The sequence below is a fragment of the Triturus cristatus genome, chromosome 2_1, assembly GCF_964204655.1.
Source record: "Triturus cristatus chromosome 2_1, aTriCri1.1, whole genome shotgun sequence".
NCBI lineage: Eukaryota > Metazoa > Chordata > Amphibia > Caudata > Salamandridae > Triturus > Triturus cristatus.
The window spans coordinates 795,414,443-795,429,035 of NC_140581.1; the positions used below are offsets into that span (position 1 = coordinate 795,414,443).

The following is a 14,593-nucleotide window of genomic DNA, read 5'->3' on the forward strand; positions in this document are numbered from 1 at the left end:
AAATCTGTAATGTAACTCCTTAAAATTGGCAGGCATGTTAAAATGCTGACAGGCACCATATGCTGTATAATTTAACGGAGGTAAAACCAAACTACATGTGGCTCAGAAAAGTCAAATGCACTTGTAGGGCTTGTTCTGGTTTTAGGCATTGGAGGGGAAAAAAAAAACAACAACAAAAAAAACACAAACAGATTTAAAAAGCCAAAATATAACAGTTTAAGATGGAGATAAACATTTATTAAAATTGGAGCCCAGTGGAAATATGGACAATTATTTTCATGGGGAAAGGTGAGACTGCAGAAAGTCTGACCATGTGAATTGAAAACATACAACAAAATATTTAAGCCATAAATTAAGTATATGTAAAATGTCAATCCAAAACGTACTACACTATTGATATGGGGATACATGCAACATGTAAACTTTATTAACAAGGACTTAGAAGAAATCACAGAACTTAGAAGACAGAAAGCAAACTTTTTTTTTTATCACAGCAGTCAACTTAACTGCAGGTTACTGAGCTCTTGCTGTGAAGAATACAGCTCATGCGCAGGTCTGAATGAGAATTTTACACAGTAATCAAGTATTCATTGAATACTACTATATATACAGTTACAGTCCCAAAATATTCATGTGAAGATTCCAGAAGGCGGTTTATTGTTCTTTTGGAAGGGGTCGTCTAAATAGCAGTATATGCGGCTCTGTAAAACAAAGTACAACAATGATCAGTACAAAGCAGAACTAGGTCAACAGTAACAGTATGTAAATGAAAATGTGTGTAATCTTTTTTTTTATATACATATGTATGATTTTATGGTATGCTTAGTTTGTTTGCACAAAATAAAAATAGACATTTTTTATAGAAGATAGTGTTCAGTAGTCTAAACAATATACGATTAGCAAAGTCATATTGAACTTTAATCAGTTGCACATAAGGGAACCATCTATCCAGATTTGGACCTACCCTGCTCTTTTGGCAGTTAAGGGTGCCTCTCCCTGTTCTGTGGTGTAAAGTAGTTTTAACCATGCCGTCAGAATGACTGTTACAAATAAAAGTTTTATTACTAACCACATAAATCAGACTGACTGGAAGCCATTGGTATATGTAAAAATAGTTCATCTAGCCCTACGACTTCACATGTAGTCCAATTACCTCAAGTAACTGACAAGATAGCAAAAAGTCCCAATAAACAGTAAATTAGGTGGGGGACCGCAGAGAAGATCCTATTAGGCACACATGGGAAGCTGGAATAAGAGCCTTGCGAATGCTGCTGCCTTCAATAAGGCAGACAACTGCATGTTTCCTTGTGAATCTTAAGCCATTAAGGTGACACAGTGTGACCCATCATTTCGAACAGATGTGACATTCTGTTCCATTAAAGCAAGAGGGGATGCTGCTATTCCAGCACGTATATGGACATCCACTGGTCGAGTTAGAAGAAACCTCCGTTCTATCACTTGGTTTAGATGAAAGTCACGATAGGTGAAAGCTAGTAATACACAAGATCGAGAGTTTATAGCACTATGCCATGTTCTTGGAGAGTTAGTTACAAGAAGGTGGAAGACCGTTGTAAAGCCACCTACTAAGGAGATTACTCCCTAGAAGGTATGGATGTGGTCAATTGTGTCAAGTTTATCCTATCAGCAGTTGAGTCTCGCCACACACACACACACCTGTCTGCACTTGGGAGAGTCTCGCCCCCCCAGTCTGCACTTGGGAGAGTCTCGCCCCCCCAGTCTGCACTTGGGAGAGTCTCGCCCCCCCCGTCTGCACTTGGGAGAGTCTCGCCCCCCCCGTCTGCACTTGGGAGAGTCTCGCCCCCCCCGTCTGCACTTGGGAGAGTCTCGCCCCCCCCGTCTGCACTTGGGAGAGTCTCGCCCCCCCCGTCTGCACTTGGGAGAGTCTCGCCCCCCCCGTCTGCACTTGGGAGAGTCTCGCCCCCCCCGTCTGCACTTGGGAGAGTCTCGCCCCCCCCGTCTGCACTTGGGAGAGTCTCGCCCCCCCCGTCTGCACTTGGGAGAGTCTCGCCCCCCCCGTCTGCACTTGGGAGAGTCTCGCCCCCCCCCCGTCTGCACTTGGGAGAGTCTCGCCCCCCCCCCCGTCTGCACTTGGGAGAGTCTCGCCCCCCCCCGTCTGCACTTGGGAGAGTCTCGCCCCCCCCGTCTGCACTTGGGAGAGTCTCGCCCCCCCCGTCTGCACTTGGGAGAGTCTCGCCCCCCCCCGTCTGCACTTGGGAGAGTCTCGCCCCCCCCGTCTGCACTTGGGAGAGTCTCGCCCCCCCCGTCTGCACTTGGGAGAGTCTCGCCCCCCCCCCCGTCTGCACTTGGGAGAGTCTCGCCCCCCCCCCCGTCTGCACTTGGGAGAGTCTCGCCCCCCCCCCGTCTGCACTTGGGAGAGTCTCGCCCCCCCCCCGTCTGCACTTGGGAGAGTCTCGCCCCCCCCGTCTGCACTTGGGAGAGTCTCGCCCCCCCCCCGTCTGCACTTGGGAGAGTCTCGCCCCCCCCCCGTCTGCACTTGGGAGAGTCTCGCCCCCCCCCCGTCTGCACTTGGGAGAGTCTCGCCCCCCCCCCCGTCTGCACTTGGGAGAGTCTCGCCCCCCCCCGTCTGCACTTGGGAGAGTCTCGCCCCCCCCCCGTCTGCACTTGGGAGAGTCTCGCCCCCCCCCCGTCTGCACTTGGGAGAGTCTCGCCCCCCCCCCGTCTGCACTTGGGAGAGTCTCGCCCCCCCCCGTCTGCACTTGGGAGAGTCTCGCCCCCCCCCCGTCTGCACTTGGGAGAGGCTCGCCCCCCCCCCCGTCTGCACTTGGGAGAGGCTCGCCCCCCCCCCCCGTCTGCACTTGGGAGAGGCTCGCCCCCCCCCCGTCTGCACTTGGGAGAGGCTCGCCCCCCCCGTCTGCACTTGGGAGAGGCTCGCCCCCCCCCCGTCTGCACTTGGGAGAGGCTCGCCCCCCCCCCCCATCTGCACTTGGGAGAGGCTCGCCCCCCCCCATCTGCACTTGGGAGAGGCTCGCCCCCCCCCGTCTGCACTTGGGAGAGTCTCGCCCCCCCGTCTGCACTTGGGAGAGTCTCGCCCCCCCGTCTGCACTTGGGAGAGTCTCGCCCCCCCCGTCTGCACTTGGGAGAGTCTCGCCCCCCCCGTCTGCACTTGGGAGAGTCTCGTCCCCCCCGTCTGCACTTGGGAGAGTCTCGTCCCCCCCGTCTGCACTTGGGAGAGGCTCGCCCCCCCCGTCTGCACTTGGGAGAGGCTCGCCCCCCCCCCGTCTGCACTTGGGAGAGGCTCGCCCCCCCCCGACTGCACTTGGGAGAGGCTCGCCCCCCCCCCGACTGCACTTGGGAGAGGCTCGCCCCCCCCCCGTCTGCACTTGGGAGAGTCTCGCCCCCCCCCGTCTGCACTTGGGAGAGTCTCGCCCCCCCCCGTCTGCACTTGGGAGAGTCTCGCCCCCCCCCGTCTGCACTTGGGAGAGGCTCTCCCCCACACACATTGCCCGTCTGCACTTGGAAGAGTCTCGCCCCACACACACACCCCCGTCTGCACTTGGGAGAGTCTCGCCCCACACACACACCCCCCGTCTGCACTTGGGAGAGTCTCGCCCCACACACGAGTACACACACCCCCCGTCTGCACTTAGGAGAGTCTCGCCCCACACACCCGTCTGCACTTGGGAGAGTCTCGCCCCACACACACACCTGTCTGCACTTGGTAAAGTCTTGCCACACACACACACACCTGTCTGCACTTGGTAAAGTCTTGCCACACACACACCTGTCTGCACTTGGTAAAGTCTTGCCACACACACACCTGTCTGCAGTGGGGGAGAGCCACATACACATACCTGTCAGCAGTTGGGGACCCCCACCCCCTAAATCCATAAAGCATCTACTAATAAATATACTTCCTCTGAGAAGGGCCTGCTTTTACCTGGCTCATGGATCATGTAATGAACCCAACCAAGACTTTGCTGAACACCAAGCCTCCTCCATTCTTCTTCAGTCATAAGATGGGTCTTTGGTACTTGCTTTGCCAGGTCTTTGGGCAACATGACATGCCTAAGGGAGGTAGAAAAAAGTCATTAGCTAAAATGTCACGCAACAGACCACACGCACTGTTCAGTAGGCTAAATCTAAAAATTATACTCCATGCCCTAATGAAATTGCAATAGCTTGATTGAACACAGGTTCCACAGTTACAAATCTATTAATTTAGCTTTGGGCTGAATTCACATATCCAGATTCCACACGCACTAGTAAGCTTTGGCAAATACAAAGGAAGGAGGACATTTTTCAGGCTATAGTATACTGTTACCGTATAACGCGGATTGCTATGGTTTAAGGTACCCAACTGCATTATAAATTGCAACTCAGTGAAGGCGTTGGTAGCACAGAAGCAGTCTATGCCCTAATGAAGACCCCAGCAGGTTTTGTGGATGGTCAAGTAGCTTCCCTATTAGGTATGACATCAAAAGTAACAGGTGCCCACTTTTGATCAAGGTGCTTCACAATCTCAACTTTGGCAGATTTTCCACAGTTGTATAAGGTGGTAATCATGTCCACTACAAAAAAACAACCCTCAACTATTCTTCAAAAGCCAGTGCTAAATTTTAGAGGTGGCTGAAGGTAATAGGCACCAGCACTGATTCCTGGGGCATATTTTGCAACATCAGATTGACCTAGAGGGAGAGAAACAGGAAAACCATGACAAACAAAAGCTGGGTCAAAAGCGACCCTGCAAAAGTGATAAAGAAATTAGTCATGGAAAATGCGAAAACACTTAGTTCTCAGTAACATCAGCAATCGACAAGCTTTTAAAAAGGGAAAACCCCAAACTCTTGGAACCCTCCGCGTTTTTTGTGCACACGCGCAATCGGCTAAAAATAGCTTGGGATAGCTGAGAGATCTGCCATTTATCCAGCAGAGAGAGAAACCACATTCCTGTGGACGAAAAGGCGTTAGAGCATGTGCATTATCTATGGAGGCACTTGGACCCCCACCCCCGAGGCCCTCTGCCTATATGGAACGGCAGTGCTGTTGTGTAAGGTCAGACTAGTGCCCTTCCCGATTACCAAAATGATTTTGAGCCTTGCTCTTTCTAGTTCAACTTGGGCATGTTGTTCATAAATAAGTCGCGCTGTCAGTCACTACTATGGTCAAGTCGCATGTATACCCTTTAGCCATAAATCAGCACAACTCCAAGATCCCACAACAAAACAAGGTAGAGCCACAAACAATTGCATCATGTGCAAACACACGAAATGACAAAAAAAAAAAAACTCCTTTGTTGTCAAATTATATAAACTGCCTCAGATCTGGCATATATCCATGCAGGACATGCAATTCTTCAACGTGCAACCAACGGACAGTACTGTAGTACAAACTACTTCATAAGAATAATATCTACTGCCACAATAAACACTAGAAGAACAAACACTTTCTAAAGAATCTTAGTAGTGGGATGCGAAACAAAATGTACTGGCCACAGCTGTGTATGTTTTTCTGTAGTCCCATTGGACACTTACAATTGTGTTGTTTAAACAGGGATATATCTGAAGGTTACAAACATTTTAATCCCCACCATGTCCCCAAAGCCAGGCAAATATTTGGCTTGTTTGCCCTTTAGGGTTGGTGTTGGAAAATACCTTTTATTTTTTAATAAAAATGTATGCACTATACATACTTACTGGGGCTTTCAGTCAACCATCTTCCCAGTAATCTTGAATATTTGGAATGGTGCACCAAAAGGCTTTGTATCCAAAGTCAACATGTACGGACAAGTATTCCTTTTAATTTCTCAAGTTTTCTGCAACAACGCACAACATCCAGCCAACGCGTTTCGTTCAGTTTACACTTGAACTCATCAGAGCTCTTTTAATAAAGATTGTATTACAGACTTATAAAGCGCATCATCACCCCACGGGTAACCTGGCGCTGAAGTTAGCTCTCCAGTAAGCACGTATATACCAACAAGGATGACTGTAGCACCTACATCCTAGGGAAGAGACAGGTTTTAAGCTTCTTCCTAAAGTGTAGGAATTCTTCTATTCCCCTAAGACCGGATGGGAGATCGTTCCATAAGCGGGCAGCTGCATAACTAACGGCTCTACCTACAAATCTGGAGGTAGTGATTCTGGGTGTGCAACCCATAGGAGCTACAGAAGAACGCAACCTTCTTGCGGGGGCATACCGGGCACATTTTTTCTGCAGTGGCACCGGTCCTAGACCATGCGGCAATTTGAAAACAATACAGAGTGACTTGAACTGAGCTCTCTGTAGTACTGGGAGCCAGTGGAGCTCTCCAAGGGACAGAGGCAGAGGCTCCACGTGGCTTCTTTATGGCAAGTTTTGCAGCTATTGTTTGAATTCTTTGTAATTTCATGATCAGAAATTTAGGAGTACCTAGTAGCAGGAGATTACAATAGTCCAGGCGGCTCAAAATAACACTTCTCACCACAACAGCCCTGGCTGTCATAGGTAGCATAGGAAGGATTTTCCGCAACACTTTAACCCCTTGAGTGCCCCGCCCTTTCCCCCTCCTGTGCCGGCCCTTTCATTAGCGGGCGGGGTCCATGACGAGTCTCGTCATGGGCACAGTGCAACCGCGCTCCATGACTAGACTCTCTCGTCATGGGCACAGAAGGGGTTAATGAGGGAGAAAGATGTACCAACCGTTTTGTTAACATGATTTTCCAGACTCAACTTATCAAAAACTACTCCCAGGTTACGCACAGCTTCAGCAGGAAGGGGGGGTTGTCCGAGGGAATAGGCCAGAAATTAGCCGGGAGAGGTCAAGGAACTTTCTTGGCCGTGCAGTACAAGATTTCAGTCTTTTCCCTGTTGAACAGCAGGGAACTGTCCAATAGCCATCTGGGAGTAGTTTGCATACATTCATGGAAACTTTTGTGAAATACTCATTTCCCTCTAAAGACAAAGTAAGTTGCACATCATACGCATAACTCACCAGATTGATTTTGTAAGAATTAATGATCGAAAGCAACTGACATTTAAATGATTGTCCAGTTTAGTCCCAAGATATTTCATATGGCAAGTGTAGCATGTATTTGTTCTCGATATGTTTCAGTCATGCCCAGAGCTGGCAAACTTCAAAAGGGACATGGCCCCATATTAAGACCACGCGTTTGATAGCCCATCAAACACCATAAGGCAACAGCAACCAGTTACATCTCCAGCCGGGTAAGAATCCAAGCCCTCTTCCCAGTAGTATGCAGAACGATTTACATTATGCTCCCCTTACCCAAACAGTATATAGCATGGCGTACAGATAGGCAACTTTAGCCAGTGAGTTACCGGACTACCTTGCTCTTCCCTCAATGTGCACAGTTGCACGAGTATTCTTCTTTAGAGACCTGCACTACTGGTGCAATATGTGATTTTACGTAAAATATATATTTTGACTTTTAGACAATGCCTGTTTTTGAACAATGTGAGCACTCCTACAAAAAGAAAACAGCGACAACTTTAGCCAGTGAGTTACCGGACTACCTTGCTCTTCCCTCAATGTGCACAGTTGCACGAGTATTCTTCTTTAGAGACCTGCACTACTGGTGCAATATGTGATTTTACGTAAAATATATATTTTGACTTTTAGACAATGCCTGTTTTTGAACAATGTGAGCACTCCTACAAAAAGAAAACAGCGACAACTTATAAGCATTGGAAAGGCTAAAACGTCAGAGGCCAAGGCCAGACCACTGGGACTGTCCATTTTTTCCTTTCAGGTCTAGACACTAGCAAGACCTTTTCATTTTTAGCAAATTTTGACATGCTCTATATTTGCTTATAGGGGGCATTCAGTCAGCTCTCTTTATCGATTAGTCTGTTAAGGCATCATTCAAATTTTTCTTCCAACCATTAAGGTGGAAAACATGAAGAAATGGGTCAACGCTTGAGCCAGTAGCCAACTTCACTGGAACAGCATTCCACTCTTTTACAAGCAGAAACTATGCAAACAAAAATAACATCCATCAGTTCAGGGGTTAGTCAGGAAGTGTCCATCGTGACACTAAACACCTTTTTTTAAAACCAGTGTTTGTATTATGGGGAACCCAGACCCTCCATTTTTTTTTTACAAAAATCGTGACAAAATGCTGGCAGTCAACGCCACACGAACTGGCTTTGCTATTTTTAGGTCTAAGTCCGCCAGACAGCACAGCTGTCTGGTCTGCTAAAAACATCTTAAGAACATTCAGAAAGCTGACCTAGGAATGCATTTTGCCCGTTGCTTACCATAGGCTTGGCCGACTGCAGCCCACTTTTTCCTAGCTTATTTGCTTAAGCGGTCGTGTTTGAGTTGATCACTCCAATTGCCCAAACTTGTTTACTATATTCTTCCATGAACTCCCTTTCTGTAAACAGGCTTTCTATCTTGTTCTCATCGAATCACATTTACTGGGCATTGAAAAACAGAGGTCAAATATCAACCTCTCCCTTCCGAGGGAGTTTGGTGTTTACTTATCTCTCTCTGACTTCAAAGTGAGGGAATTTATGCGACTATCCCGCTGAGTATCCATGGAAGGAGGATGTAGGATTTTTTTAGCACAAAAAAAAATTGTGCTTGTGCTGATGTTTCAGAATATCAGACTTAGTACAAATGAAGCACATTTGTTATGTATTTCTAAAGTGTGGTGGAAACATTGGAATAGATCAAAACACATATTAGGCGAGGACATTCGCGCAAATTATCTTTTATGTGCAGTAAAACTATTTTTCGGTGCAAATGTAAGGGTCATTTCAAATTAAAAGGTCTTTGAAATGGTAGTGGGCTACCACACTATGCATACTCCACGCCCTTCCACTCTAGATGCGTCACTCTAGCCCATGCAACTCCAATCTAGGACCACCCCACTCAACCCTCTTTATTCTCTCCTGTTTCATTCCAATGTACCCCACTCGATCCACATGTTATCCAAATCTACCCCACTCCACTCTAATCAACAATACTATAATCCACCCAATCTTCCCCACTTTAACCTACTCCACTGTATCCAAATCTAGCCCATGAACTTCTAGCCCTGCTCAAAAGCAGCTGTACTGGAGTACATAATGGCTTACACACATTGCAAAGGAGAGACTTATTGGCTTTGCCAATGCTTGTTTAATAAGGTTATCTCGATACGAGACCATCAAGAATCACAAGCACTAAATGCAGCACTGGAGGGGCTGTTAGCGTGTGAAACCTCCAACACATTGAATGGTCTCCCAATGTAATTATATATCCATTATGGATTGCAGAGCGAACAAAAAAAAAAAAAACAATGGGGTGCTGCAAACTTTCCATAGTTTGGCATTGTATCATTCGTTACAATATGTCGCGATATCACAAAGGTAGTTCAATTGGTCGCTTTTCTTACCGTTGATAATGCATTGAATTCTCCTAAGACTCAGCAAACTACACAGGGACATACTAATTGGAAAATCAATGGCTGGAGTGTAAGATCAAACTGGCTTCTATTCATCTTTCCAATGGATTTGTCTATTTGAATCTTAGCTCCTTGGTAAAAACAGCCTGCCTAGGTTTTAGACTGATACGCTTGACACCAACTGAACACATACGAGCAGTCCGCCCAGCCGAGGCGCGCGAAATAGTACAGATTTTACTTTCCTCTTGCACTACAACCCGCTATAGCCAACGGTCTCCCTCCGCCGGTAGAGGTAATACGACGACGTTCTATCGCAACGTATGACGACCAAAACCCCTCACAAAACAATTCCAAGGGGCCCCATTTGTCTATAACTACGCCCTGGGTAAATGACATTCGCATCCCACAAGTTCTTGGGATACCCTTAGGACCGAGTAGACAACCGCAGGCAGGTCTGTTGGGCAACCACGAGGCCTGCATGCCAGCGAACCAATCGCCCGCCCTTCCCGGGAGTCACGCGCGAATCTAACTACCTGTACTCGAAGCGCTCATCCGTGTACTTGTCGGAATAGTAGATGTTCTTGTGGGACATGGTGCCGGTGGAGCGAGCCTGCTCTCGGTGCGATGCCTCCGGTGACGGACGGCTGCTGCTTTCCGCGGCTCAAAAAAGCGTCTCTGAAAGTAGTGAACTTTTTTTTTTTTTTTTTTACACTTTTTCTGGAAATCCCGATTTGAACCAGGCAGCTTACCACCGATTGGCAGTCCACACCGTCCCTCCCACTACACTTTGCACCTATAGGGCTGAGGTCCTCTCTGGTGACGCCAGCCCATACTGACCAATCACAACCCTGTTGGCAAGGGGAGACTAAGCAGATGACTACGGAGCTCGACCAACCGTAGTAACGGTTTGAGGATGTACGCCAATAGAATACCCTACAGTGAAGAGAGAAGAGATACTGGTGACTCCTGCTAGTAAACGTGTAAAAGCATCGGCCATGTTTGACTTGGTTTCTGTTCAATGTGGATTGATAATGTAATGCATAATATTGGCCTCCGGGCCTTGATGTAAAATTTAGTGATTTGGGAATACGCGAGTTTCAAAATGGTAAATTTGACATTGTTTTGAGATAATTCAGTACGTTAAGTAAAAGGGGAGAGGATGTGGTCCGTCTGCTTCGCTGCCAACTTTGGTGCTGGAAACCAGAGTTCGAGCCTCGAGGTCGCGTCCACATCCTGTGATTCTGGGCAAATCACTTAATCTCCCCGTGCCTGAATGTGTAATGTAAATACGGTGCTATGTAAAGCGCTCCAATACCTTCGGGTCGAGTTCGCGCTATATAAAATATGCGAAATAAAAAAAAATAGACCCCAACACCACTATGCCCCTTCTTCTTTGTGGGGACATTGTGCCAAGCTGTGCATGCAGAACAAGAAATATACCACCATATTAGGGTATTTTATTTTTACACGGTGTCTCCAGGGAAGGCCATTGTGTTTTGTACTGTCTGTTTCCGTCTCTATGATCCCAACGAGTCACATTTTCGTCTGCGTTTCCTGAATGGCTACATAGTTCTACCTGAAAAAAATCAAAATCCCTGAGTGGCCGACTGAGGAAGTGGAAACAGGATTTTTTTTTTTAGGACGAGCCTAGGCAGCGCATGCGCTGTCCGAGACCTGCAGCCAGTTAATGGGGGTGGGAGGGTTGGGAGACAGTCCATCCATTGACAGTTTATTGGTTTGTTCGACTGTCTGTTAAAATGTGTTAATTTGTATCGGGTAATCTGTGTTTTATTTCCTCCTTTTAGTTGTTTGTTAACGCCTACACAGCACTGTCTAATTACCATAAACTTGCGACCGGTGGGTTGAAGGTATTCGGCGTGGAACTATTTTGTTTGTGTTCGTTTATGTTGAACGTGCATGCAGCTTTTTGTTCTTTTGCTTCTGTCTGCAATTGAACATTTGCTTGTGCAATGGCGATATTTGTTGTTTGTAAGAATGTGTTTGCATTTGTAAACTTAAGTATGCAGTTTGGACATTTGTTTCTGTGTTGGTGAATTTTTTTGGGGGAAGATTGTGGGGCATATTATCAAGGACGGCGTTAAAATTATCGTCGGTTTAGCGGCAGAAAACTGCCGCTAAAGCGACGATAATGGGCTTAATAAATGCCCTGGAGAATTCCAATAGAAGTCCATGTTCTGGTGTGAACATGGGCTTCTATTGGAATTCTCCTGGGCATATTATCAAGCCCATTATTGCCACTTTAGCAGCAGTTTTCTTCCGCTAAACCGGCGCTAATTTTAACAACGTCCTTGATAATATGCCCCTATGTTTCTTTTTGTATTTTGTGTTTCGATTTGTATTTTTATGAATTGCTGTGTTGCAACCAAACGTGTTTGTAATTTCATTTTGATTAATTCCTCCGTTGCACGCATTGAAACTGTGCTTTTAAAGATGTATTTCAAGGATAGTTTAAGAGCGCCGAAGTACCTTTTTACAATGTTTATGTTTACGCACACCTATTTTTAACATATCCATGCCTGCACTCATGCATGCCTGTTTTCTTGGCAACACGTATGGCAAAATGTGTTTTTAGCTAACTTTTTCGAAGTTTATGATGTATATGTGTATTTGCAAACATGTTCCTGCTTTTATATATTTAATGTGTGCTGAATTGTTTTTGTGGTAGCACGCATAGCAAAATCAGTTGAATGACAAATGCCAGTCTAGACTTTAAGCACTGATAAAATCTACGATATGATCTGTTTCCATGGAAAAGCATTCCTGCTTTTAACAGTGTTTATTTATAAATGCTATGACTTTGAACATCTCTGCTGAGTGGGCTCTCTCTTCATGCTTACAACAAGATGCCTAACATCTCTTTAAGCACCTTTTAACTTACAAAAATATAAGGAAGACAAACTGCACTCGCCATTTAACATGGTTGCATACTGAAAACTACCACTACTGCCCATGCTGACATAAGTTCTATTGTATTGAGATTGCATTTATATAGCACTTACTACTCCTATGGAGGCATTAAAGAACTGAAGTTATTGCATGTTTCTAATTTTAGACCCTACTTTGTAAGTGACATGTATTTAGCTCACAGAGCCATCTTTTTTTCCCGCGTTTACAAGGGTGGAACTCTCTCTCCACTTTTACAACAAGACGCACAAAAACGCTGAAGTGTCCTGTTGGCAGCACGTACATCAAAATTATAATATTTTATTGTGCACTTTGTGTCAAGAATTCAGCTCGCTGAACCACCTTTTATCCTGCATTTAAATAGGACAAACTCTCTCTCCACTCTTTTAACAACAAGTTGCCCAAAGCTGGCTTTTTAACGTGTAAACATGTCCACAACGTTCAGTGCTCAGAGGATAATAGCTAGCGCCAGGACACCTTTGGGTAACCGCTGCGCTTTAGAACTGCATATAACATAACAAATTCTCTTTAAGCACCTTTTTTATGCAAAAATGTAAGGAAGGCAAAGTGCACACACCAATTAACATGGTACGCCAATTAACATGGTAAGGTACTGAAAACTACCACTACTGCCCATGCTGACTTAAGTTCTATTGAATTGGGATTGCATTTATATAGCGCTAATTACTCCTATGGAGGCATTAAAACTATTGGGCGGTTCCAAATTTACACCGCAGTTTGTGGCAAACATTCAGCTCACTGAGCCACATTTCTTTCCTGCGTTTAGACAGTCAGAATTCTCTCTACACCCTTACAACAACAAGGTGTCCAAAACCTCTTTAAGTACCTTTTAACATGCAAAAGTATAAGGGAGGCAAAGTGCACATGCCAATTAAGATGGGTAAGTATTTAAAAGTGCTACTACTGCTTATGCTAAAATAGGTTCTACTACATATGGATTGTGTAAATTTAGCGCTTGCTCCTCCTAGCTAGGCATTAAAGCACTTAAGTTTGTATTTGTATTTTAATGAATTGCTTAGTTGCACACATTGAAACGGTGCTTTTAAAGATGTATTGCAAGGATTATTTAATAGCGCCTTCAAGTAAATTTTTACAATTTCTATCTTTACACATGCCTTTTTTTAACATATCCCTAACTGCACAAACTTAAAGCTTGCACGGCTTTTTTTTTCACACCACGCACTGACTTTTACAATTTATATGCACATTTTCAAATATTACTCTTCCTCTATATATTTAATATGTACTGAAATGTTTTCGAGGATTTAAAATGTTTATTTGCACCTTTACCTAATTTTGTACACTTTTATTAGTTACATGCTTATTTTCAAACATTTGCCTAAGTGCACATACTTAACTCTTTTTCATACTTAATTCTTTTTCAGGCACAATGCACAGCTACATTGTTAATATTATTTTGCATACATTTTTTAACCTAACATATGTTGCTTTAGCACAATTTGCTCAGTTGAATGACAAATGCCAGTCTAGACTTCAAGCACTGATAAACTGTTTCCGCGGGAAAGCGTTCCTGCTTTTAATACTGTTTCTTTAATTATTGTTTACGACATTGTACTGCTCCATAAATGCTCAAGACTTTAAACATGTGTGCTAAGAACTCTCTTTGCTACAGTGAATTAAGAGAACGTTTTGTAGCCAACATTTGTTAACATTTAGTAAATTCCTTTCTTTCATTATTTGTAAAAAAATCACAAATACACAAACATTAAGGATTCATATGCTATTTTACAATATGTCAACAACACTATACAACATTATTTTTTTTTTGCAGCATGATTTTGTAAAAAGTTGTCCTTCCACCGGTATTTTAATTCCTCACATATACAACAGTGTATTTTGTAATTGGAGAACCTTCACATTACTTAGGTACCTTTCTTTCTTTTGTTACATAGATAGAAAAGTCTAATCCCAGTACATTTATCTTTGGTGTATTGCCTTAGCCTCTACAACTAAAATATTGGATGGATTTGATTTTAGATATGTTTTGTCCAGAAGCTGCCCTTTGAAGCCTCCAAACCAGTGTATAAAAAAATAACAGTATAGAAAAAATGTAAATACTTGCAGTGGTGTGCAAACGTGTTCAAATGGACACTGGGGCCCCCTTTATATGCTACTTTTGTGGGAAAGTGGTTTTTTTGAGGCACTGTCTTTCTAAGTGTCTAACACAGCCTATGAAATATAATATAACAATAAAAATGTAATAAACAAACACTTGCACAGGTGCGCAAGCATGGACAGATGGACGCTGGGGTTCT

General features: G+C 44.8%; 1 protein-coding gene across 1 annotated transcript; it reads right to left on the bottom strand.

Annotated features, from left to right (window-relative positions):
• Window positions 1–215: 215 nt before the first annotated feature.
• On the bottom strand, window positions 216–10,166 carry CKS2 (CDC28 protein kinase regulatory subunit 2). Its single transcript, XM_085632812.1, has 3 exons — window positions 9,905–10,166; window positions 3,920–4,047; window positions 216–701 (listed from the first exon to the last, which is right to left on the bottom strand). The coding sequence occupies exons 1-3, from the start codon at window positions 9,961–9,963 to the stop codon at window positions 655–657; spliced, it is 234 nt and encodes a 77-aa protein (XP_085488938.1). The 5' UTR covers window positions 9,964–10,166; the 3' UTR covers window positions 216–654.
• Between the last annotated feature and the right edge of the window lie 4,427 nt (window positions 10,167–14,593).

What these genes read in the sequence shown, in the direction of transcription:
- CKS2 (XM_085632812.1), bottom strand. Translation starts at nt 9,963, where the DNA reads ATGTCCCACAAGAACATCTACTATTCCGACAAGTACACGGATGAGCGC. An exon ending in GATGAGCGCTTCGAGTACAG is followed by an intron (nt 4,048 to 9,904) that starts GTAGTTAGATTC and finishes TACCTCCCTTAG; the next exon opens with GCATGTCATGTTGCCCAAAG. An exon ending in TTACATGATCCATGAGCCAG is followed by an intron (nt 702 to 3,919) that starts GTAAAAGCAGGC and finishes TTTGTTTTACAG; the next exon opens with AGCCGCATATACTGCTATTT.